Source organism: Euprymna scolopes, chromosome 42 (genome assembly GCF_053919585.1).
Source record: "Euprymna scolopes isolate OS-2025 chromosome 42, ASM5391958v1, whole genome shotgun sequence".
Classification (NCBI taxonomy): domain Eukaryota; kingdom Metazoa; phylum Mollusca; class Cephalopoda; order Sepiida; family Sepiolidae; genus Euprymna; species Euprymna scolopes.
The window spans coordinates 44,546,735-44,570,154 of record NC_136523.1 but is presented as its reverse complement, the minus strand read 5'-3'; the positions used below and the strand labels follow the sequence as shown (position 1 = coordinate 44,570,154).

Genomic DNA, 23,420 nt, shown 5'->3' with positions numbered 1-23,420 from the left:
TAAAGCTCTGCTATTAAGAAATAATGTTTGATTTATCAGTTTGAATGTTATTTGGGTCTGACTTTAAAAATTTGACTAAATAACTTAAGGTAGATTTGGGTATGTTTTATTATAAACTAGCGAGGGGTACCCGGCGTTGCCCGGGTGTTTGGAGGTGTGTGTGTGGAAACTCCGGGGGTGGGGGTGGGGTTAAAAAAAAAAAAAAAGTAAGTATGAGGATCGAACCCGAACCGTTGAGGCAAAGTGGTGAATTAAAGTGTGCAAAAAAAAACCGTGCGACGTTAGCCATTACCCCACCGCTAGATGCTAACAGAAACACGTTTGAATTTATTTAATTACTTGGATTTGGCAGGTGCTCGTTTTAATGAGTTAATGAGGTCAAGTTTGACTGCGGGATAGTATTTCATTTACTGCGGTATGCTTTTTTTTATTTTTATTTTCCCAAGATGTTTTAGGAAAAAGACTAACCCACATGCGGCGAGCGACAAATGTTGAATATTTATCTTCCCGAAATCAAGCAAATTAAATAAACAGGCGAGCTTCGTTGTTAACTGTGAGATATTACGATTTATATGTGATATAAAAAGTTTTAAAAAGTTGTGAAGCAAGCGACCGCTTCTCTGAAAAAAGCCTTTTGTAGACATACAGAAAAAGCGAACACACATACATACATACATTTTCGCTTTTATATTTATAGATTGGGTATGTTTTATTATAAACAACCCACCGAAAAAGTTGTCACGAATCAAATATATAACAAACAAATGTTACCAAAGGCACCATGATATTTATTGGGTGGATTTCTATCAGTATTTGGTTTTACTTTTTAGATTCTGAAGGTGACAGCCTCATGTCCCCTCTCTTTGTTGTCGTTTTAACTTAAGCGACCAGCACTACTTGCATTTCAAACCTAATAAACACCTTAAAATAAGTTGAAACATTAAATCCTTCTTCAGGTAGGTAGAACACTATCTTGCCTTTGATGTCTCACTAATAATGCAATTCTCTATCTGTATAAAAGCCAAGTATGTCCAAAGATGGAGTACTGCTGCCAAATCTGGGCAGGAGCTGCTAAAAACAGTCTATCCTGCCTTGACAGAGTACAAAATAGATTTTGTGGCTTAGTGGGGGATGCCCTTTTCTTTTCCCTGCAACCTCTCTCCCACAGAAGAGATGTTGCGAGCCTGTCTCTGTTTATTGTTATTTCCATGGCAAGTGCTCGTCTGAGCTCCATTCTCTGGTCCCCCTTCACCAATGTTTCACAAAAAACACCTAACTAGCTGAAACCACTGTCAATAATTTTCCCCACTCTTTATCCGTGCCTAAATCAAAACGTAGATTCCATGACCAAAGCTTCTTTCTTAGAACTGCACGCCTGTGGAATTCTGTTACGTCTGCCTGCTTCCCACCTGACTACAACCTGGATGTCTTCAAGTCCAACGTAAACAAATTCCTGATGAACTGCCCCCTTAAGTAATGACACCTTATCAAATCCCCAATACTAACTATTACTACGAGTCTATCCCAGTGATTACTGTACACGCAATAACCCTTATCCCCGAGTGGTTCCTGGGCCTTGATAAGTGGTAACCCCCATGTAAAAAAAAAAAAAAACAAACAAAAAAAATCGTTTATTTGTTATTTGTTGTCTGACCACTTTCTTTTTGGTCTGTTGTCCATAGTAAAAAATGCTCTAGATTTGTATCTGGAGGATGCGCATTCATTAAAAATATTTTATATTGATTTATTTCAGCACGTTCTCCTCATACTGTCTCTGGAGCTGATATATCAATAAAGGAAGTCTCTATTGAAAAGCCAGCCGTGGTAAGTGGGAATTGAGATTCTTATTTTGATATCATCAGTATCAGCGTTATTGTCATCATCGTCATCATCATTTTTATAATTATCATCATCATTGTCATCATTATAATTATCCTTGTCATCATCTTTGTAATTATCCTTGTCATCAACAACATCATCATCATATTTATAATTATCTTTGTCATCATCATCCTTATAATTATCATCATTTTCATCATCATCATCCTTATAATTATCTATCATCACCATCATCCTCATAATTATACTTGTCATCATTTTTATAATTATCATCATCTTTATCCTTACCATCTTTATAATTATCCTTATCATCATCATCATCATCCTTATAATTATAATATAATTATCCTTGTCATCATCATCATTTTCATCGTCATCATCATCATCATCACTGTCCTTATAATTATCCGTGTCATCATCATCACCATTTTCCTCATCATCCTTATCATTTTCATCATGACCATCATCCTCATAATTATCCTTGTCGTCATCATGATCATTATCTTTATAATTATCCTTATCATTTTCATCATCATTATCATCATCCTTATAATTATCATTGTCATCATGATTATCATCTTTATAATCACTCTCATCATCATCATCATCACCACTATCGTCATTATTGCTACACCCAACAACACAGTTACATTCCATCTTGAAACTTTTTGAACAACCTTTGTTCATGCAGACTTGAAATCTTGACATTTTCTTTAAAAATGTCTTATTTCTATTATTACCATGAAAAATCCTTGAAAATTAAAAAATGTCTTGAAAATAAGGAAAATGTCTTGAAAAGCCTTGAAAATTGTATTCTTTATGTCACGTAAAAATTTGTGTTGAAATATTTCAAATAAAATCGAAATAAATTTCCTAATTTTGCTTTCAGTTATAATTTAATGGGGAGGGGGGGGTAGTGCAGCCGTCATAAATAAAAATGATTGTCCCCACGGAAGGATGGGCTGAAAAAGAATTGACAAGACGGTAGCCATCTTGATTGGAAATTTATAAGTCGTAAAGAGAGTTAATATTTGAGATGAAAAAAAACATTATAAAATACCTTAAAAAAACGCTAAAAAATAATGCAGGTAGATTGTAAAGTAACTTTTATTGACTATGGTAACATTTATTTGTTGTATATTCAATTTTTTACCACTGTCCCAAATCGCCGTGGGTTGTAAACCCTCCCCCCCTCATTTTGTTTTGAAAACCTGAATTTTTTAATTGAAATTTTGAGAAGTACTTCAAAATGGACATTGAAAATCTGTATGAACCCTGTTTTGAATTATCTTTATTGTTTTATTTTTAAACAAGTTTTTTTCTTTTAAACTTCAGCCTGAAGAACAACCTGAACTTCCTGCGTTAGGATATCAGGATCTAATTATGATTGCGGAACAAGTCACCGAAGTTGAGGTCCCTGCGATGCCTACAGTTCCACAGGACGCCCCCCAACAGTTTGTTTCTATCTCTGCTCTAATAAGAAAAAAAAATGTTGGATAATTATTAGTGATGGGACAATTCAAATATTTTTTCCCGATTTTTAAGTACGTTCAAAAATAAAAAACACTGAATGAAAACAACACTAGCAAACCAATACTGGGAACTCAAAGAAAGCAGATGTTTGAAAATACTAAGACAAGCAAACACATATAGAGACCTAGACGATCCATGTAGATTATGTCTTCATGAAAAATTTGGTATCCTATACTTTAAAGAACCTCAACATCTTTTAAACTGTAGGAGAGAAATAGCGAATAACTGTGTACACAGGATAAACTTTACTCTAGGATAGCGATACAAAATAATTTTAAAATTAACGATAACAATAGAAAATAAATAAATAAAATAAACATACATATACATAAATTATCATATATATAAAAACTGACATAATATTTAAAAAAAAAAATAAAATCACATTTAACTACACCTAGGTTTAATATAAAGGCGACAGGTTTTCACAAGATCAGTATTATTTTGAAGCTCGACCCTTCAGACGACAAGTATCAAAAAATTGGCCAAAAACATTAATTCCTTCACCCTCAACTGGACACTTTTCTACAGGAAGTGGTTGCTTTTTTTTCACCGATATTTTCGAAAGTCATCCCCTCTTTTTGATTGTCTAAGCCTTAATTTAAACTGATGTCACTTCCAGTTTGGCGATGGGCACAACAGCTAATGCGTCACGTTTATTTATTTTTTTTTACCTTCTTTTCCTCCTTTGCGGTACAGGTTCGAGCCTCTTTGCCTACTACGGCTTTTTTTTTTTTTTTTTTTTTTTTTTTTTATCAACCAACACGCTTTCACACACCTCCTTTTCTTTTCCGCCTTCGGGTTACGGATTCAAGCCTGCCTGCCTACTACAATTTCTCTTCTTTTTTTTTTTTTTCTTTTTTGCGTTCGCATTTTCCCTTTTTTTTTTATCAACCAACACGCTTTCACACACCTCCTTTTCTTTTCCGCCTTCGGGTTACGGATTCAAGCCTGCCTGCCTACTACAATTTCTCTTCTTTTTTTTTTTTTTTTTTTGCGTTCGCATTTTCCCTTTTTTTTTATCAACCAACACGCTTTCACACACCTCCTTTTCTTTCAAGCCTGCCTACCTACTACAATTTCTCTTCTTTTTTTTTTTTTTCTCAACACACATCTAAAAACACCTAGGCACCCAGGTTAGTTAATTAATATAGGAGGTGTTTTCTATCGTGTGAGAGAGTGAACCTACATCTAAAATTAAATTATGTTTTTTAATAGAAGTTTACTTATTAATGGCGATAAATTATAGAAACCTCCACATTGTTTAATTGTGCTTAAATTTGCAATAAGCGCTGATTAATAAAGAAGTCTCTGTCGTGGTTTATTTGAAATAAATTTAACTATTTTTGCTTGTTTGAAGTCAAAGGTATGATTATGCTGCAATGAATGAGAGAATAATGCATTCAGTGAATTGCTATTTCTTACATCTCTTTTATGTTTATTGAGTCTTTTCTCTAATCTGTGTTGAGTTTCACCAATGTATCTATGGTCACAATTTTGGCAAGGAACAGTGTATATGTCTGTATATTCAAATCATACAAACCACATCACAAACAAACATTAAAAACCTCAAAACATTTTCAAAACAAACCAATTTCCAATGCAGCATATACACTGTTCCTTGTCAAAATTGCCATCATATTTGTACTGGTGTTTTGTTTTCTTAATTTCAATTAGTCCAGAGGAAGTCTGGTAATAAAGATGAAACGTCAATGAAAACTGTTGTGGAGACGCCTACTAATTAACATAGGCGGGTGATTGAGATATATAAAGGTATCAATCACCAATACTGGGAGAGTCCGGCAACGACTGTCAAATAGGCAAGACGCCTATGCTCCATCCAGTAAGACATGCAACACGCCACCTGCCGGAATATCTCCAACTGAAGTATATCTGAAGACGTAAATATGTATATAAGTTTTCTTCCTAAGACACAACAAAAACATAACTTAGTTTGTGCCTTTTTTTTTAAGTTATTTATATATATATATATATATATATATATATATATATATATATATATATATACTAGCAGGGGTACCAGGCGTTGCCCGGGTGTTTGGAGGAGTGTGTTAAAAAAAAAAAATTTTAAGTGGTAATAGGCAGGCAGGCTCGAACCCGTACCGCGAAGGAGGAAAAGAATGTGAAAAAAAAAATGTGACATCTTTGCTGTTGCGCCCATCACCAAACCGGAAGTGACAAATGTTTAAATAAAGGCTAGACAGTTGAATAAAGGAGATGACCTTTGAAAATATCGGGAAAAAAAAGAAAAGACCCCTCCCTGTAGAAAAGTGCCCAGTTGAGGGTGAAGGAATTAATCTTTTCAGCCAATTTTTCGATATTTGTCGTCTGAAGGGTCGAGCTTCAAGATGATACCAATCTTGTGAAAATCCGTCGTCTCTGTTAAAAGTTTTAGGCAGACATACATACATACGTACATACATTTAAACAGACAGGTGAGATTTATATTATAGATTAGTGATGGGATGATTCTAATATTCTTCATGATTTTGATACAAGTACTGATTCCGCACAAAATTCCCAGTTCAGATACAATTACCGATTCCAATTTATAAATATCTAAAGATTTAACTAGATAGTTTTTATTTTTTACGATTACCGTAAAAACTTATGTCAAATGTACAAATATTTTCTCCAATAGAAAAATACACTTGTGGGGGATGGTATATAGATTTTAATTTTACTCATAGTTTAAAATTAATGAATATTTATTATTTTATCATTACTGCCTGCCATGGAAGATTTTGCTTTAAACAAAATAAAATAAAAATACAAGTAAAAGAATCGGTTTTGGCATCAGAAAATAGACACAAATTTTTTTGATTCCGATACCCTGAAAAGTTCTGATTTTTCAAGTTACAATTCCAATTAATCGTCCCAACACAAATATATATATATATATATATATATATATATATATATATATATATATATTAGTATTGGAAGTTTTTTAACCTTTAAAACTAAACAAAAATCATATTTTATCATTCGTTAGAAAACTATTAAGTCAGTAAGTTATTTAATAACCCACAATCTCTGCATCAACTTGTTCTCTTGAATTCACTATAGCACCAATGGTAATTTAAGGGATCATCAGTTGTTTACCATGAAACACTGTTTCGGAGATATATATAGTTATATAGTATGAAAATTTTGGGGGGTACAAAATTTAATTATGGCTAAATATAAACCCATTAACATAATGATAAAAAAATGAAATGAAGGTTAGCTAACCAGGTTTCATTCCTCGCTCAACAGAGCTGAATTGAGGAAAATTATGATAAAAAAAAAAAATAGTCAGAAATATGGTGGAGGACAAAAAACATAAAAAACAAAGAATAAGGGAGGGAATTACATAAGAATAAAATTAAGTCCTAAATTTTTTTTTTTTTTTTTTTTTGGCTTGCAAAGAGAAGGTCTCTAGGATTTAATAAAAATAGTTTCTAGAATTTTTAGATGAAAGGGTGAATGCGACTTGCTCAAGATCGTAAACATGTCAGCACTGATATCTATATATATACTAGAATTTCAGCCCGGCATTGCCTGGGTGTTTGGCGTTGTATGTTGAGCAAAAAAAAAAAAACAATTAATATTTTTTAACTTTGACCCCTATTATGACCTCTTAACATTTATTGTTTTGGGCTCAAATCAAGTTAAGTTAGATCCATGTCCAAGTAACCTATATCTAAAATTTCAAGTATTTAGACCCAAAACTGTCAGAGGAGTTTGGCAGAGTTCAAAAAGGTCAAATCGTTGAACTTTGACAGCTTAACAGCCAAATTTCTGGCCGAAAACCGATCACATAGATTTTCCAAAATCTCAGTACCCTGTATATAAAATTTCAAGTCTGTAGGCTAAAAATTGACAGTTATTGCGTAGGGAAATGTACACAGATACACAGACAGACATACAGAAATGTTCACTTTTATAAATATATTAGCATTTCAGTCCGGTGTTGCCCGGGGGTTTGGAGGTGTATGCTGAGCAAAAAAAAACGGTCAATTTTTTAAACTTTGACCCCTTAACATTTATTGTTTTGGGCTCAAATAAAGTTATTAAGTTATAGGTTCCTTGGACATGGATCTATCTAAAATTTCAAGTGGTTAGACTCAAAATTGTTAGAGGAGTTTGGTAGAGTTCTCAAAGGTCAAATCATTGAACTTTGACCCCTTAACAGCCAAAGTTCTGGCCGAAAACCGATCATAGATTTTCCCCAATCTCAGTACAATCAAATGTACACAGACAGACAGACACAGACATGTTCACTTTTATAGATATACTAGCAGGGCTACCCGGCGTTGCTCGGGACCGTATAAACAATGAAAAAACAAAAGCAGATATTGAACATATGTTTTATTCTTAGGGGAGAGGAATCTTTCATCTCAAGTTTTAGCGTTACAAACAAACATTTGTCTTTTATATATATAGATAATGACAGGTTTTTTGGGGGCCCCCCTCGAAGATAACTGATCAGTTGACCAACTTCTAGTGGTCCGTTTGACGTGAAATTTCGATATTTGTCATTCGGGTGATGGGGCTTCGATATGATACCAAATTTGTCAAGTTTGGTTCCGTCTTTCAAAAGTTTTAGCGTTACAAACAAACATACATACATACACACAGACGTTTGGCTTTTATATATATAGAAGATATATATATATATATATATATCTCACACACGTACACACGTGTGCCTTGTATATATACGTGTCTGTATTTCTTAGATGTGTCAATATATATTACATGGGCTCGTATAACATCTAGTTGCATATATAACAGTGTCTTTGATATATTTTTTTTATTATTATTAAGTTTTCACCCCAAACAAGGCACATTGCCACTTTGATGTAGGGGGCTACTATTAGGGACACAAGCTACAAGGGTACTAGGTGGAGAGTTGGGCAGCAAGATGTCGGTTCACGTTACACTTGAACTTCTGCATGTCAGTACAGTTGGGGAAGCAGGAACCTGGCAGGGAGTTCCAAAGTCTAGCGGTTCTGGGGAAGAAACTACTGGAGTAGGAGGCTCTCTTACATCTAGGGATCTCTACTGTGAAGGGGTGGGATTTTGCTGCTTGTTGGGGGTATTTACATAGAGAGGGTACAAGTGCTTGCAGTTCGTCGGAACATTCACTGTTAAAGTACTTGTAGAACAGGCAGAGGGATGCTACATTACGTAGATGGGACAGAGGCTGAAGCTTGGATGACAGTTCAGGACCTATTAGGTTGGCGACTCTCTTTTGAACCTTTTCTAGGAGTGAGAGACTAGTAGCAGATGCACCGGTCCAAATATAACAACAATACTCCATATATGGGCGAATGGTGGCCTTATAGAAGTACAAGATACTTTTGGGCGTTAGTAGCTTTCTAGCACGGTAGAGAGAACCTACCTTTTTCGCAGCGGTACTGGCAATACTCTCAATGTAATTGTTCCAACTCATGTTTCCTGTGAACATTAGGCCGAGGAGTTTAAAAGATGTGCTTTTCAGATAAAGAGTCTTTGGCCATTGCTATTGATGGTAGAGAAGGTTTCTTGTAGTTATTGAAGGAAACAAGTTTAGTCTTGGCAGCATTGAATGTGACTATCAATTTTTGTCCCCATTCCACTACAGATCGGAGGTCATCCTCTAGTGTTTCTGCCATTTCTTTATATATGTGTTCATTTGTTTTCCTGTTGTATCTGTTGTAGAGCGTGGTGTCATCAGCGTACATACCCATCTCACAGACAATTTTGTCAGAGAGGTCATTTATGAATATTAGGAATAACAGAGGTCCAAGGATAGACCCCTAAGGCACTCCCACATTTATATCATATTGTTTAGATGTATGACCATCGAGGACAACCTGGATTTTTCTCTTATCTAAGAAGGATTTAATTATGTTAAGTATTCTTCCAGTGATACCGTATGATCTGATTTTCCTGAGAAGACCTTTATGCCATACTCTGTCAAAAGCCTTAGATATATCTAGAGCTACTGCTCTACCCTCCCCAGCTTTGTCAAGTGAATGGTATATACGCTCAGAGATTACAGTTAAAATGTCTGCTGTGGAATTGGGCTTACCTAAATCCATATTGTTGGTCGGTCAGTAGTTTAGCATTTGTAAGGTGATGAACTAGAGCTTGGTTAATTATAGACTCAAATATTTTGGCAAAAAGTGGGAGGAGGCTAATGGGACGGTAATTTACTGGGTCAATTCTTTCGTCAGAATTCTTAAAAACTGGTACCACAGAAGCATTTTTCTAACAGGCAGGAAAGCAAAATTCATTAAGGCATTTGTTGTAAAGTTTGGAGAGCCCTGGAGCTACTTTGACGGAGCACTTTTTTAATAGCACAGCTGGGATGAGATCAGGTCCACATGCTTTTGAAGTGTCAAGATTCTTTATGATAGCATGCACCTGAGAAGGGGTGATTTTCAAATCGTCAAGTGTGGCGTCCGTCCGCAAAGGAAAGTCTGGAAAGGGTGGTTATCAGGGTCCAGTGTGGAGTTGGAGGTAAACCGACTGGCAAGCATGTTAGCCTTTTTAGTTGCTGAGCAAACAACTTCATGATTGTTGGATAGTGGGGGAATTGTTGATTGCCCATTATTTACTACACTGTTGTAGATTTTCCAGAAGTCACAGGTTCCTAATTTCTGTGCTTCGATGCATTTTTTGGTGGTTTCAGTTAATTCTCTCTTAGCTCTCACTATTTCTTTCTTACAGTTACTTCTGGCTTCTATATACTTCTGTCTGTTTGAATTGGATTTATGTCAGTTAAATCTGTGGTACACATGCTGCCTTTGCACGATGGCAGCTGCACATGTTGAAGTAAACCATTAGGGAGAGTGGGGCTTGCTATATTTAATCAATGCGTGTATACAGAGTATAAAAATATTCATTGTGTCCTGTATATATATAAAATGTCCATTGTGAGTGTTGTCGCTTCTTCACAAATACACATAGTTAACAAACGTGACACAAACTTTTAAATACAGCTTTTCTTACAATTAAATAGATAACATCTATGTCTGCTTGTCTCAAACCAAAAGAGACACATACGTTATTTGTCCAAACCTGAAAGAATGCCATCACAGCAAGTTATGTTTTACATGGCCTTTATTTATCTTATGCATTCCCTTTCCAGAGTATGGCATGCTGAGTCTCTTTCTACATTTTCTCTGGTTCTTCCTCTTCTGCTTCCAACAAAGTCGTCCACATGTCTACTTGCTAATGCATTTCTTGGCTACGCATCAGTCTGATCTCTACTGACTAACTGCTTATAAGGGACTGGGTAAAAATCCTAAGTTATTTACAATTGTATTTTGGGTGTTGCCCGCACTAAGGAGTGAACCTTCAACCTCCAAAAGAGTGTAACTTACAACTAAATTTTACCAGACGTTTTTGAATCTATAAGGGACGAACTCACACACAAAGTTCCTTTTATATGATAGTAGAGACAAGAAATAAGACTCTAAACCGTTGAACAACATAGGAGACACTAAGTCGTTAAAACTTCCAGTTTTTGATTATATTGGACAGTTCATTAAACGGCAAGTTTCTGAAACGGTGTGTATTCTCTCCTGATCATCTAGCATTATCTGGAGGTCGAAATGTAATATCCCACAAGTGAAAACAACCGATAAACACGAATACATACAAGTCTAAAAAGTGAGCTGCTTCTTCCAAACAACCATATTTTTTGTTAATCGCTCATGTCATTATTATTAATGTTCCAGTAACAAATTTCATTCTGTTGTTTAAAATGTATCGTAATTTCTGAATTGTGTTATGTTTTTAGAACATCTGGACTAGAAACCCCGAAACATGCTTCACCCAAAGAAGTGATCCCAGATGCTCCAGACAGGCAGAAGAAGCATGAAGCTGTTGACCTTAATGTCACTCGAGAAATAGATGAACCGGTTCCAAAGAGGAAACGCCCAGTAAGTATATATATATATATATATATACATATATATATACTAGCAGGGGTGCCCGGCGTTGCTCGGGTGTTTGGAGGTGTATGCTGTGCAAAAAAAAGCAAAAAAACAAAAAAAAAATGGTTAATTTTTTAAAATTTGACCCCTATTATGACCCCTTAAAATTTATAGTTTCGGGCTCAAATCACTTTATTAAGTTAGATCCAGGTTCAAGGAACCTATATCTAAAATTTCAAGTGTCTAGACCCAAAATTGTCGGAGGAGTTTGGTAGAGTTCTTAAAGGTCAAATCGTTGAAATTTGACCCCTTAACAGCCAAATTTCTGGCTGACACCCGTCACATCGATTTTCCCAAATCTCAGTACCCTGTATTTCAAATTTCGAGTCTATAGACTAAAAATTGACAGAGTTATTGCGTAGGGAAATGTACACAGACAGACAGACAGACAGACACGTTCACTTTTATAGATATATAGATAGATTAATAGGATAGCGTGTGTGTTATTTATTTTGTGTGTCATGCTTACATCTGAGTGACTGTGGTTTAAGTTGAATTTTGTTGCTTGTCTGGTTAGTCGGGGATATGTACATAAAGGGGGCCCAAGTACTAGAAATGCTCTCTCTCTTTCTCTCTTCACCCTCTCACACTCATCATACAAGAGGAGAGTAATGTCGACATCAGTTTTTTTTTTCTTTTTTTTTTCCATAGCCCACTCGCATTCCTACAATCTCTATGTCCCGTAAGATTAACACGTATATTTCCTTATTTAAAAAAATTTTTTTTTTTTTTTTTTTTTTTTTAAGATTATCCCTCCGATGATTTTATCGCCAGTGGTCAGTGTCTCAGGAAAGCCACGGAAACGTCGTTTACTTGTGGATATGGAAATCATTATCAACCGTGACACCTTAAGGAAACAGCTTTCCCATACAGAAGACCTTGTTAGGGACATAGCGGTAAGTCAATTTGTTTTCTTACGAGAAATCGATCAACGACGATACTTTTATAACTTGAAAATGTTTCCCTCTATAATAATAAATGAGCAATCTACACAAAGTATATTTAAACATTGTATGAGCAGACCCTGCTGATGGGGGGGGCATTACTATATATTGGGTACGATATCAATAGAGAAGTGGCTTCATAATAATAAATGCAAAATCAGCCTGAATTAAAATATCGTATTTAAGCGTATTTTATGACCAGGCAACGGCAGACGGCCTTCCAGTAAATATATATTTTTTTATAATGTGAAAATGTCTTCTGTTTTTAACACAAATTTGCATAACTTATATAATAATTATTATTTAGAAATTGGCTAAGGTATTTTATATAAGAATGTTTTTTGTAACTTGTACCATTAAATTAATCTAATTAGAACAGGTAGTTAATAAAACATGTTAAAAAACACTTTGAAAAAGAGTTAAAAACATATTTAATTTTAAAAAGGAAGCACAAAATAAGTGGATAGTCCTTAATCCGCAGAGTTTCGAAGAAATACTTTCCTTCTCATCAGAGGGTAGGGATTAGCAAAAGTTTTAGTAGGAAGGCAGGCTTGAACCCTGAAGCGTTGACGCAAAGAGAGACGAAATGGAAAAAAGCCCAGAGACATAACCACGATGGGGGAGGAAGTGATAGGTGTCTTAACGTTTATATTTATATATGCTTACAAAAGTATTTGATGAAACTACAAGTAAGTCATAGATCTTATTTAGTAACAAATAGTGAAGCAGAGGGTATTACTTGTTATTATAAGCTCTTTCCTATTTGGTTTTATCGAGCTTTTATATTTTATATCTGGTTGAGATTACTTTATAAATATTAACTCTTCAATATTTATAATATACTTTAGTTTTGCCATCTTAGATTATTTTGGTAAACTTAACTGTAACTCTTAATTCATTAAATTAATCTATATATATGAAGGGCAAAATGGGTTTGTGTGTGTGCATTTTTTTTTTTGTATGTCCGCCAAAGGCTTTTTGGGGGGTGGGGGCTCACTAATTCTTACAGCTTTTTATATACTGCCTAGATTATAATATCTCCGATTTACAAAATGAGGTCGTCCCTATCTTTATTTGAGCGACTTTTATGTTACAAAATACAAAATTCGCGCTGTGATTTCATTTCTTTATGGTGTTATGTTTGACCTAGAAAACCACACGTTGACGTTCGTTTAACCACCTGCTTTTTTAAATGTTTAATTTCAATCATTCTCACTTCTCTGCTCACGTAAGATCGTGGTAAGTTATCAGGCTTTCTTTGCCTCAAGGCTTTGGGTTCGAGCCTACTTCCCTACGAAAAACTCTTTTTTTTTTTTTCTTTCACACATACAAACACCCAGGCAACGCTGCGTACATCTGCTAGTCTATTTATGTATACAAAAGCGAAAATGTGTGTTTGTGTGTGTGCGTTTTTGTGTATGTCCGCAAAAGGCTTTTTTCGTCTAAATCGTAATATCTACGACTTAAGAACAGGGGTCGCAGCTATCTTTAATTTGGCCGACTTTTACACGCTATTTTCGAGATTTTTTTGGCTTGCAGCCACGTTATGTTTCAATGTCAAACATCATGCGACTTAACTTTCTCGCACCTGTCAATTTCACTTTATAAACGTTAACTTAAGACACCTATCACTTCCTCTCCCCTCGTGGCCAAGATGGTTAGGTCTTAGGATTTTTTTCCATTTCGTCTATCTTCGCGTCAACGCTTCGGGGTTCAAGCCTGCCATCCTACTAAAACTTTTTTTCTTTTACACCACCAAACACCCGACCAACCTTTTTTTTTTTTTTTTGTTTTAACAGGGTTGTTTTGATCTAAACCCCCACCCCACCCCACCCCCAATACACACAAAACACCTGACCAACTTGTTTTTTTGTTTTGTTTTAACAGGGTTGTTTTGATCTAAACCCCCCCCCCCAAACAGACCATCTACTAGTTGGCCAATTATATACACATCCCAAGAGCAATAGGAGCCTTCTATCATGTCTGAAAGTAACACAATGTTCAACAAACGAGATCAGAGATGCGCCGCTATACAACTCAAGCTCTCTACTGATCCAAGTTAGGACAACAGGACCATTGCCAGGACTCTCAAAGTGCATCGCTGGATTGCCACGAGTAGCAGGGATGTGCCCAGAGTGATGAAAACAAACTTTCCGACCACAGTTATTGCCTTTGATGTTTTTAAGTGAGGGCTCCATCATGCCAGCTCACATCTTCAAAGTCGGCTTGAAAGTCAACACCAAAGTGTACCTGAAAGTCCTGAAAAGTTTGGTGATCTCCATGGTGCAATCAGGTGGCCGCTGCCAGACCATGGCTGTGGCAGCAGGACTTAGTGCCAACTCACAAGTCCAAAGAGATCCAGGCTTGGCTTCAGAAGGAGTTCTATGACCTTTTACCCTTCTCTCACTGGCCCTTTTCTCTCCCGACCTGAACCCACTAGACTACTTTATTTGGTCATACATCAAGAACATCACCAACATAACCTCCCACAACACTAAAGCCAGTCTGATTGCCGCCATCCGCCAAGTATTTGCCAACTCACCCGGTGCTTGTGGAAAAGGCATATTTCCAGTTCTGGACCCATATCAGGCGGTGATTTAGGATGGAGGCAGCTGCATTGAGAAAAGATGTCAGCTCTACTACATAATCAAGTTACCTTGATTGATTTTTTTCGATAAAAGTTTTGAAAATATAGCTGCAGTGTTGTTTTCTTTAGGGAGACAGTTCTATCATTCCACCCTGTATATATAATATTTAAATGGAAGATGAGGAATATAATTTATATACAACATTATTATATTATCAGAACAATAAGGAAAAGTTAAGGGGGAAAAAAAAACTCTTTAGGCCATAACATTTCGAAGCTAAATGTTTCTCATCAGAAGAGGAGAAGGGCCAGAATTATAAAAAATGCAAATATAAAAAAATGGCTTAATGACGTTTAGATATGAAATGAGACTGAAGGAATAGGATCAAATGGTAGATAAAATTAATAATTATTTGTATAAATTAATTAATTGATTAATTTAACATTTTATTAATGATTTATGTGTAGATCTTGATTCATTTAATGAAATGGCTATCAATGATTAAATAATACAAATAATTTTCATTGTCTTTTTATTTTCAGGAAGTTAAAGTTCCCCATGATCTTCAATTCCAAAGTTCCATGAAAGAACTCTTCAAATATCCAGCAAAAAAAGGTACAGATGAATTCAAGAAAGATAACTCTATATGTAAATTTTCTCCCTTTAAATGACCCTCACAAACATAAAAGGCCTTCGTTTGGACTTGATAAAACTTAGTTTGGGCTCCTAAAAATAATTTAACCTGAAGGAAAAAAAGCAAAGTAATAAATTAATCTAGATTAAAAAAAAATTGGCAAGATTAAAAAAATAATTTAGTCTTAAGTTTAAAAAGCAGATTTGGCTGGGTGTTAAAAAAATTATTTAGTCTGAGACAAAAAAAACCCGTCCATCTTGTCTTGCAGGGAGGTGGGGGGAGGATTGCGCCAGGGGAGATCACTGCTTAAAGTTTGTCAAAATTTTACGAGATGCTTTTGAAACATAGCCAAAAAAAATACCTACATTATTTTTGTTTGTTTGTTTTTACTTTATTCACAGAGTTTATTTGTCCTTTTTTTAAATCCCTTTTTCATTTTGTCTTTGTTTATCCCTTTTTCGTTTAAAGGCATCCACCTCTTCATGCACAAAATAGGCAAGATAGCAGGATATGATCGATCTTATTAAAATTTGATTTTCCTCTGTAAAACAAAAAAAAAAGCACTACTTGATCAAATTAAGTGAAAAAAAAATTTTTTGTTAGAACTTCGTTCCATAATAGGTATGTACAATATAATTTTGGTACTTGTACAGTTTAACCAAGACATTAAAAAATGAAAATATTAAAAGAAAGGTTATATTATGCGTATCCATTTTGGACTGAAAATCTCCAGAAAAAAATTTCATTTAATTTGATTGAGTAGGTTTTTTTTTTTTTTTTTTTTTTTTTTTTTTTTTTTTTTAGCGGAAAATCATGTTTTTATGACAGCACGTTGAAGGTAGCCATCTTTAAATTTTTCAGACTCACCACGGGGAGATAACTCAGTTTAAAGCGCCAACACTCCCTCCCCATCTTTAATACTAGCTTTTCTTTCTAAAAATCAAACCTTTTGCTCAGTATCATACCAAATTATTTTTCGCTGTATAAAAAAAACTACTTGATGAAATTAGGTGAAATCTTTTTTTTTATCTTCATTTCATAATGGATACATACAATATAACCTTTTTTTTTTTTTTTTTTTTTTTTTTCTATATTTTCATTTTTTTTAATGTCTTGATTAAACTAAGCAAGTACCACAATGAAAAAAAAATGGACCAGGTGTTAAAATAAATAATAAAAATTATCTGGGATTAAAAATCAAACTATCTGGATGGTTTGTAAAAAAAAAAAAAAAAAACTTTGGTTTGGACTAAAAAACAAAAAAAATCATTATTATAATTTAGTCAGGGACTATATGGAAAATGGGCTCGGTGTAAAAAAATAATTTTCTTAAATCTGGAATTAAAAATCAAACTTGATCTGGATGGTTTGAAAAAAAAAAAAAAAGTTCTTGTCCAGAATTCTCTCTATATTAAAAAACAAAAATTAAGAAAAATCGATATGATGTACGTACCCATGACAAAACAAAAATATCATATTCCAAAATTCATATTAATTGATAAAAGTAGTTTTATTTTTATAAAGAAAATCATTTTAAAGCGATTAATGGGAATTTTTAGGTATATATAACATAAATCTTGCAAGTTTGAATTATTGCTGAGTTATCGCCCTTAGTTTGTTGATATTTGTTTCAAAATAGCACGTGAGATAGTCACTCGTCAGATACTCATAAAATTTTATTTTCTTATATAAAAATAAAATTGCTTGATCAATTTGTATGATTTTCAGAACATGATATTTTCATTTTGTCACAGGTACAGATGTCTGTTTATTTTAGATTTTTAATTCTGGACAAAAACAAAAAAAATATAATTTTGTATAATTTAATCTGGGGTTAATAGCCAAACGACTTAGTTTACTTTTGCATGCATAATTATTTGATTTTCTTTTTTTTCTTTTTCTGCAGAATTTAAACAGAAATCTTTGTTCCCTCTCTGGAAACGGAATCTAGTACAGGTTAAGGATTTTAGCGAGACAGAATCAGAAAAGAAACGGCCTATCTTTTCGGTTCCGGAACTTCAGTGTAAGTATATCATTTTCATATTGTCATCAGATTTTTTTCAGAACGAGTTGACCAACCCAATTTTGCCTAGGATCGACTATGTTCAAATTTGTTTAGTAAATGTTGATATAAATACTAGCTGAAGTACCTGGCGTTGCCAAGGTTGTATCTGATATATTTGAATATTCCATCCTCATACTTAATTATCTGATTTCCGTAAAAAAAAAAAAAATTGTCAAAAAATATAAGAAATTAAAAAGAAGCTTTATTTTCCAAGCCTGTAAATAAATATTTTGATTCCGCCTGTTTAAATGTATTAACAATCATGCAGATATTCACATTGATTAATACAAAAATATGATGGCAAAGCAGATGAATAGTTGGCCAAAAACGTGGTTAGACAACAACTATGGAAGGCAGTAATTACTGGTCATACAGTTACGAAGCTCAGTATTTTTTTTTTCTTTTTTAGTATTTTTTTTCTTTTTTATTACATTTTCATCCCAAACAAGGCACAGTGCCACTTTGATGTAGGGAGCTACTATCAGGAACAAAAGTTGCAGGGATACTATGTAGGGAGTTGAGCAGCAAGATATCTGTTCACATTGCACATAAACTTCTGCATGTCAGTACAGTTGGGGAAGCAGGAACCCGGAAGAGAATTCCAAAATCTAACAGTTCTGGGGAAGAAACTATTAGAATAGGTTTTCTTACATCTGGGGATCTCGACTGTGTAGGGGTGGGACTTTGCTGCTTGTCAGGTTTGTCGGAGCTATTTACGTTGGGTGGGTGGTGTACAAGGGCCTGTTGTTCATCAGAACATCCACCATTAAGTATTCCTATTCCATCACAGTTAATTACCTGAAGAAGGCCAGAGGATGAGTTGGCCGAAAATGTGGTGAAACAACAGCTATGAAGATGAGGATGACAGTTCGCAAATAAATAGATAAATACGCAAATTTTTAAATTTTATTTAAAAAAAAAAAAAAAATCTTAATTCTTTTTACATTAAACAGTACTTGAGAATATTTTAAAGTTATTTAATGATGTTTTTAATTTTTATTTAAAAACTTTATTTCATATTTATTTTTTAATTTGAAAAAAATTTCTTTTTACAGTAAGCAGTACATCCGAATCTTCAGCGTCTAGCGTGAAGTCAGAGGTTGATTTATTTTTTCCTTTTTATTTTAAACTATGAAACATACCCGTCATTTGATGGGTTCATTCTATGTTTATTTGTTTGTTTATATTTGTTACATTTTTGCTTTTTTTCTAATGTGTAATTATCATTGTCATACATATATATATGTAAGCCGTGGTGAAGGCAACCTTTCTAGGAGAAACAAATCTCTGATTTAAAAAACCATAAAGCGGGAAACCAGTACCTGCATTAAGCTGGTCTGCAGTTTAACTTCAACATTTTGAACCGAGAGAGAGACTTAGCTGTCGTACAAAGCTAAGACACTGTAACATCATCTGTGTATAGATACTCACTCAGGCATTTGTCTATTAAAATGGTCCTGTGGTGATGGAAGTCATTTTTGGGCTCATGGACTTTTAAGTGTCTGAGGGAGTGCTACTCGTCTGACAAGACGTTGCAATCATCATCATATATGTATATTTATTTCAAATTTCAAGTTTACAAACTGAATAATTCTGTAAACTTAAAGCAAGTATAAATATTAGTGTTAATATAATCTGTAATATAAAAGCGAAAATGTTTGTATGTGCGTTTTTTTTTTTTATGTCTGCCAAAGGTTTGGGGGGGGGGTCCTCGTCACTCATTCTTATAACTTTTTATATACTTTCTAGATTATAATATATCCAATTTACAAAACGAGGTCATTTCTATCTTTTATTCGAGTGCGTTTAATGTTACAAAATTCGCGCTGTGATTTCATTTCTCTATGGCATGATGTTTGACCTGGAAATCCACATGTTGACGTTCGTTTAACCACCTGCTTTTTTAAACGTTTAATTTCAACCCATTCTCACTTCTCTGCCCGCTTAGCATCGCGGTAACGTGTCATACTTTTTTTTTCTGCCTTAGCCTCAAGGCTTTGGGTTCAAGCCTACGTTTCTACCAAAACATTTTTTTCTTTTACACCTACAAACACCCGGGCAATGCCAGGCACCCCCATTAGTCTATAATATAAATCTCACCTGTCTGTGGTCCTGGATATGACCTTAAACTATATCCAATGGTGAGGCCCCAGATTGCGGGCTTTGGGGAGTGTGGAGCCACTCTTTAATTGCTATTGCTCCCAGGTCCACTCTGACCCGGAGTGGTAGTACCTGTTAGGGTCCCAACTATGGGTTAAATAGAAACCGACCTAAAAAAAAAAATATATATATATTCTATTAAAAAATTGTTCTTCAAAATCACTGAATTCGGCATTAAATAACCCAAAAAGGGTTGATATGCCATAAAACAAAAATAACCAACCAACTCACCTGTCTGTTTAAATGTATGAATGTATGCCTGCCTAAAACTTTCGACAGAGGTGACGGATTTTTACGAGATCTGTATCATTTTGAAGCCTCGACGTCTCCGATGACAAATATTGAAAAGTAAGTGTAAGAATTCAAGTGCTTGATGAGTAAATTCCTGATGCGACGGTGATTTCTTAATATTGTTATAAAAGATTTTTCCATGAGAAAAGTTTTTTTACAGTAAGCAGCACACCCCGACTCTTTTAGTGCAAAGTCAGCAGATTTATTTTTTTTACTTTTGACGGGTTCATTCTATGTTTGTTTCTTTGCTGCATTTGTTTGTTCATATTTGTTTATATTTCCACTTTTTTACTATTACATGTATAAAATCTTATACAATCGTGATATCAGGAACCCAGCCTCCATTTACCAGTCATAACCAGATGTTGGATAGCAGGGTATCAAATTATCAATGAACAGTGTTTTAATTGAGCTGGATTGAAACGATGACATGTGTTAGGTAAACACAGGGCAACATTTATTCAATTATCGGTTTATCTATCTATCTACCTATTTAATTGTCTATCTGTCTAGTGAAGTAAGCAACAGAGATTGAATCGCGGAAAACAATAAGTTGAGCGAGCATGCAGGTGCAGAAGTGGTTAAACGGTCATGTTGTAACATGTATCAAACTCTGTGACTGATAAAGTTGCACCGGAATGTATGCAAACGGGGACTGGATCTGATGTGTCAAGGGTTCCGGTTTGGAGAAGCCAAGTTAATTTTAATGAGTTGGTTCTTGAGATGCCAAAGAGACCAGATTAGTTAAACAGGTCTCCCCATAAGGGGCAATGGTTTCAAAATGGATGCAGAGAAACCACAAGGGAAAGATCGTCATTTACTCCAGCTCTGCTGTGATGAAATGCCTTTTATATTATAGACCAGAGGAGATACCTGGCATTGCCTGGGTGTTTAGAGGTGTGTGTTGAGCACAAAAAAAATAAGTGCTTGTAGGCAGGCTCGGACCCGTGACACGCACTTCCTGGATATTTTGGGAAAAAAGTGTTAGTAGGCAGCCAGATTTGAACCTGTGACGCAAAGGCCGAAAAGAAAGTGAAAGAAAACGTAAACTTTTACCTCTACGCTACAAAACCACAGGAAGTGGAAAGCGGTCAGATTTATGCAAAAAAATTATCAAACAAATAATTTTGTGCAAAAAAATTATCAAACTAATAATTTTATGCAAAAAATTATCAAGCTAATAATTTTATGCAAAAAAATTATCAGACCAATAATTTTATGCAAAAAAATTATCAAACTAATAATTTTATGCAAAAAAATTATCAAACAAATAATTTTATGCAAAAAAATTATCAAACCAATAATTTTATGCAAAAAAATTATCAAACCAATAATTTTATGCAAAAAAATTATCAAACCAATAATTTTATGCAAAAAAATTATCAAACCAATAATTTTATGCAAAAAAATTATCAAACCAATAATTTTATGCAAAAAAAATTATCAAACCAATAATTTTATGCAAAAAATTATCAAACCAATAATTTTATGCAAAAAATTATCAAACCAATAATTTTATGCAAAAAAATTATCAAACCAATAATTTTATGCAAAAAATTATCAAACCAATAATTTTATGCAAAAAAATTATCAAACAAATAATTTTATGCAAAAATTATCAAACCAATAATTTTATGCAAAAAAAAGATAAAACCAATAATTTAGTGCAAAAAAATTATAAATCCAATAATTTTATGCAAAAAAATTATCAAACCAATAATTTTATGCAAAAAAATGATAAAACCAATATTTTTATGCAAAAAAAATTATCAAACTAATAATTTTATGCAAAAAAATGATAAAACCAATAATTTTATGCAAAAAATTATCAAACCAATAATTTTATGCAAAAAAAATTATCAAACCAATAATTTTATGCAAAAAATTATCAAAACCAATAATTTTATGCAAAAAATTATCAAACCAATAATTTTATGTAAAAAAATTATCAAACCAATAATTTTATGTAAAAAAATTATCAAACCAATAATTTTATGTAAAAAAATTATCAAACCAATAATTTTATGTAAAAAATTATCAAACCAATAATTTTATGCAAAAAAATTATCAAACCAATAATTTTATGTAAAAAATTATCAAACCAATAATTTTATGCAAAAAATTATAAAACCAATAATTTTATGCAAAAAAATTATCAAACAAATAATTTTATGCAAAAATTATCAAACGAATAATTTTATGCAAAAAAATGATAAAACCAATAATTTTATGCAAAAAAATTATCAAACCAATAATTTTATGCAAAAAAAATTATCAAACCAATAATTTTATGCAAAAAAATTATAAAACCAATAATTTTATGCAAAAAATTATTAAGCCAATAATTTTATGTAAAAAATTATCAAACCAATAATTTTATGCAAAAAAAATTATCAAACCAATAATTTTATGCAAAAAAAATTATCAAACCAATAATTTTATGCAAAAAATTATCAAACCAATAATTTTATGCAAAAAATTATCAAACCAATAATTTTATGTAAAAAAATTATCAAACCAATAATTTTATGTAAAAAATTATCAAACCAATAATTTTATGTAAAAAATTATCAAACCAATAATTTTATGCAAAAAAATTATCAAACCAATAATTTTATGTAAAAAATTATCAAACCAATAATTTTATGCAAAAAATTATCAAAAAATTATCAAACCAATAATTTCATGCAAAAAAATTATCAAACAAATAATTTTATGCAAAAATTATCAAACCAATAATTTTATGCAAAAAAATGATAAAACCAATAATTTTGTGCAAAAAAATTATCAAACAAATAATTTTATGCAAAAAAATTATAAAACCAATAATTTTATGCAAAAAAATGATAAAACCAATAATTTTATGCAAAAAAAATTATCAAACTAATAATTTTATGCAAAAAAATTATCAAACCAATAATTTTATGCAAAAAAATTATAAAACCAATAATTTTATGCAAAAAATTATTAAGCCAATAATTTTATGTAAAAAATTATCAAACCAATAATTTTATGCAAAAAAAATTATCAAACCAATAATTTTATGCAAAAAAATTATCAAACCAATAATTTTATGCAAAAAAATGATCAAACCCAATAATTTTATGTAAAAAAATTATCAAACCAATAATTTTATGTAAAAAATTATCAAACCAATAATTTTATGTAAAAAAATGATCAAACCAATAATTTTATGTAAAAAAATTATCAAACCAATAATTTTATGTAAAAAATTATCAAACCAATAATTTTATGCAAAAAAATTATCAAACCAATATAATTTTATGCAAAAAGATTATCAAACCAATAATTTTATGCAAAAAAATTATCAAACCAATAATTTTATGCAAAAAAATTATCAAACCAATATAA

General features: G+C 32.9%; 1 protein-coding gene across 1 annotated transcript in view; it reads left to right on the top strand.

Moving 5' to 3' along the window:
- LOC145267068 (uncharacterized) overlaps positions 1–23,420 on the top strand; it is an 85,686-nt gene that overhangs the window by 51,613 nt on the left and 10,653 nt on the right. The window contains exons 8-14 of the mRNA XM_080123025.1: positions 1,754–1,824; positions 3,175–3,293; positions 11,171–11,312; positions 12,113–12,262; positions 15,441–15,513; positions 17,439–17,555; positions 18,653–18,696. Coding sequence (XP_079979151.1) covers positions 1,754–1,824; positions 3,175–3,293; positions 11,171–11,312; positions 12,113–12,262; positions 15,441–15,513; positions 17,439–17,555; positions 18,653–18,696 — 716 coding nt within the window. The remainder of the gene's footprint in view (positions 1–1,753; positions 1,825–3,174; positions 3,294–11,170; positions 11,313–12,112; positions 12,263–15,440; positions 15,514–17,438; positions 17,556–18,652; positions 18,697–23,420) is intronic.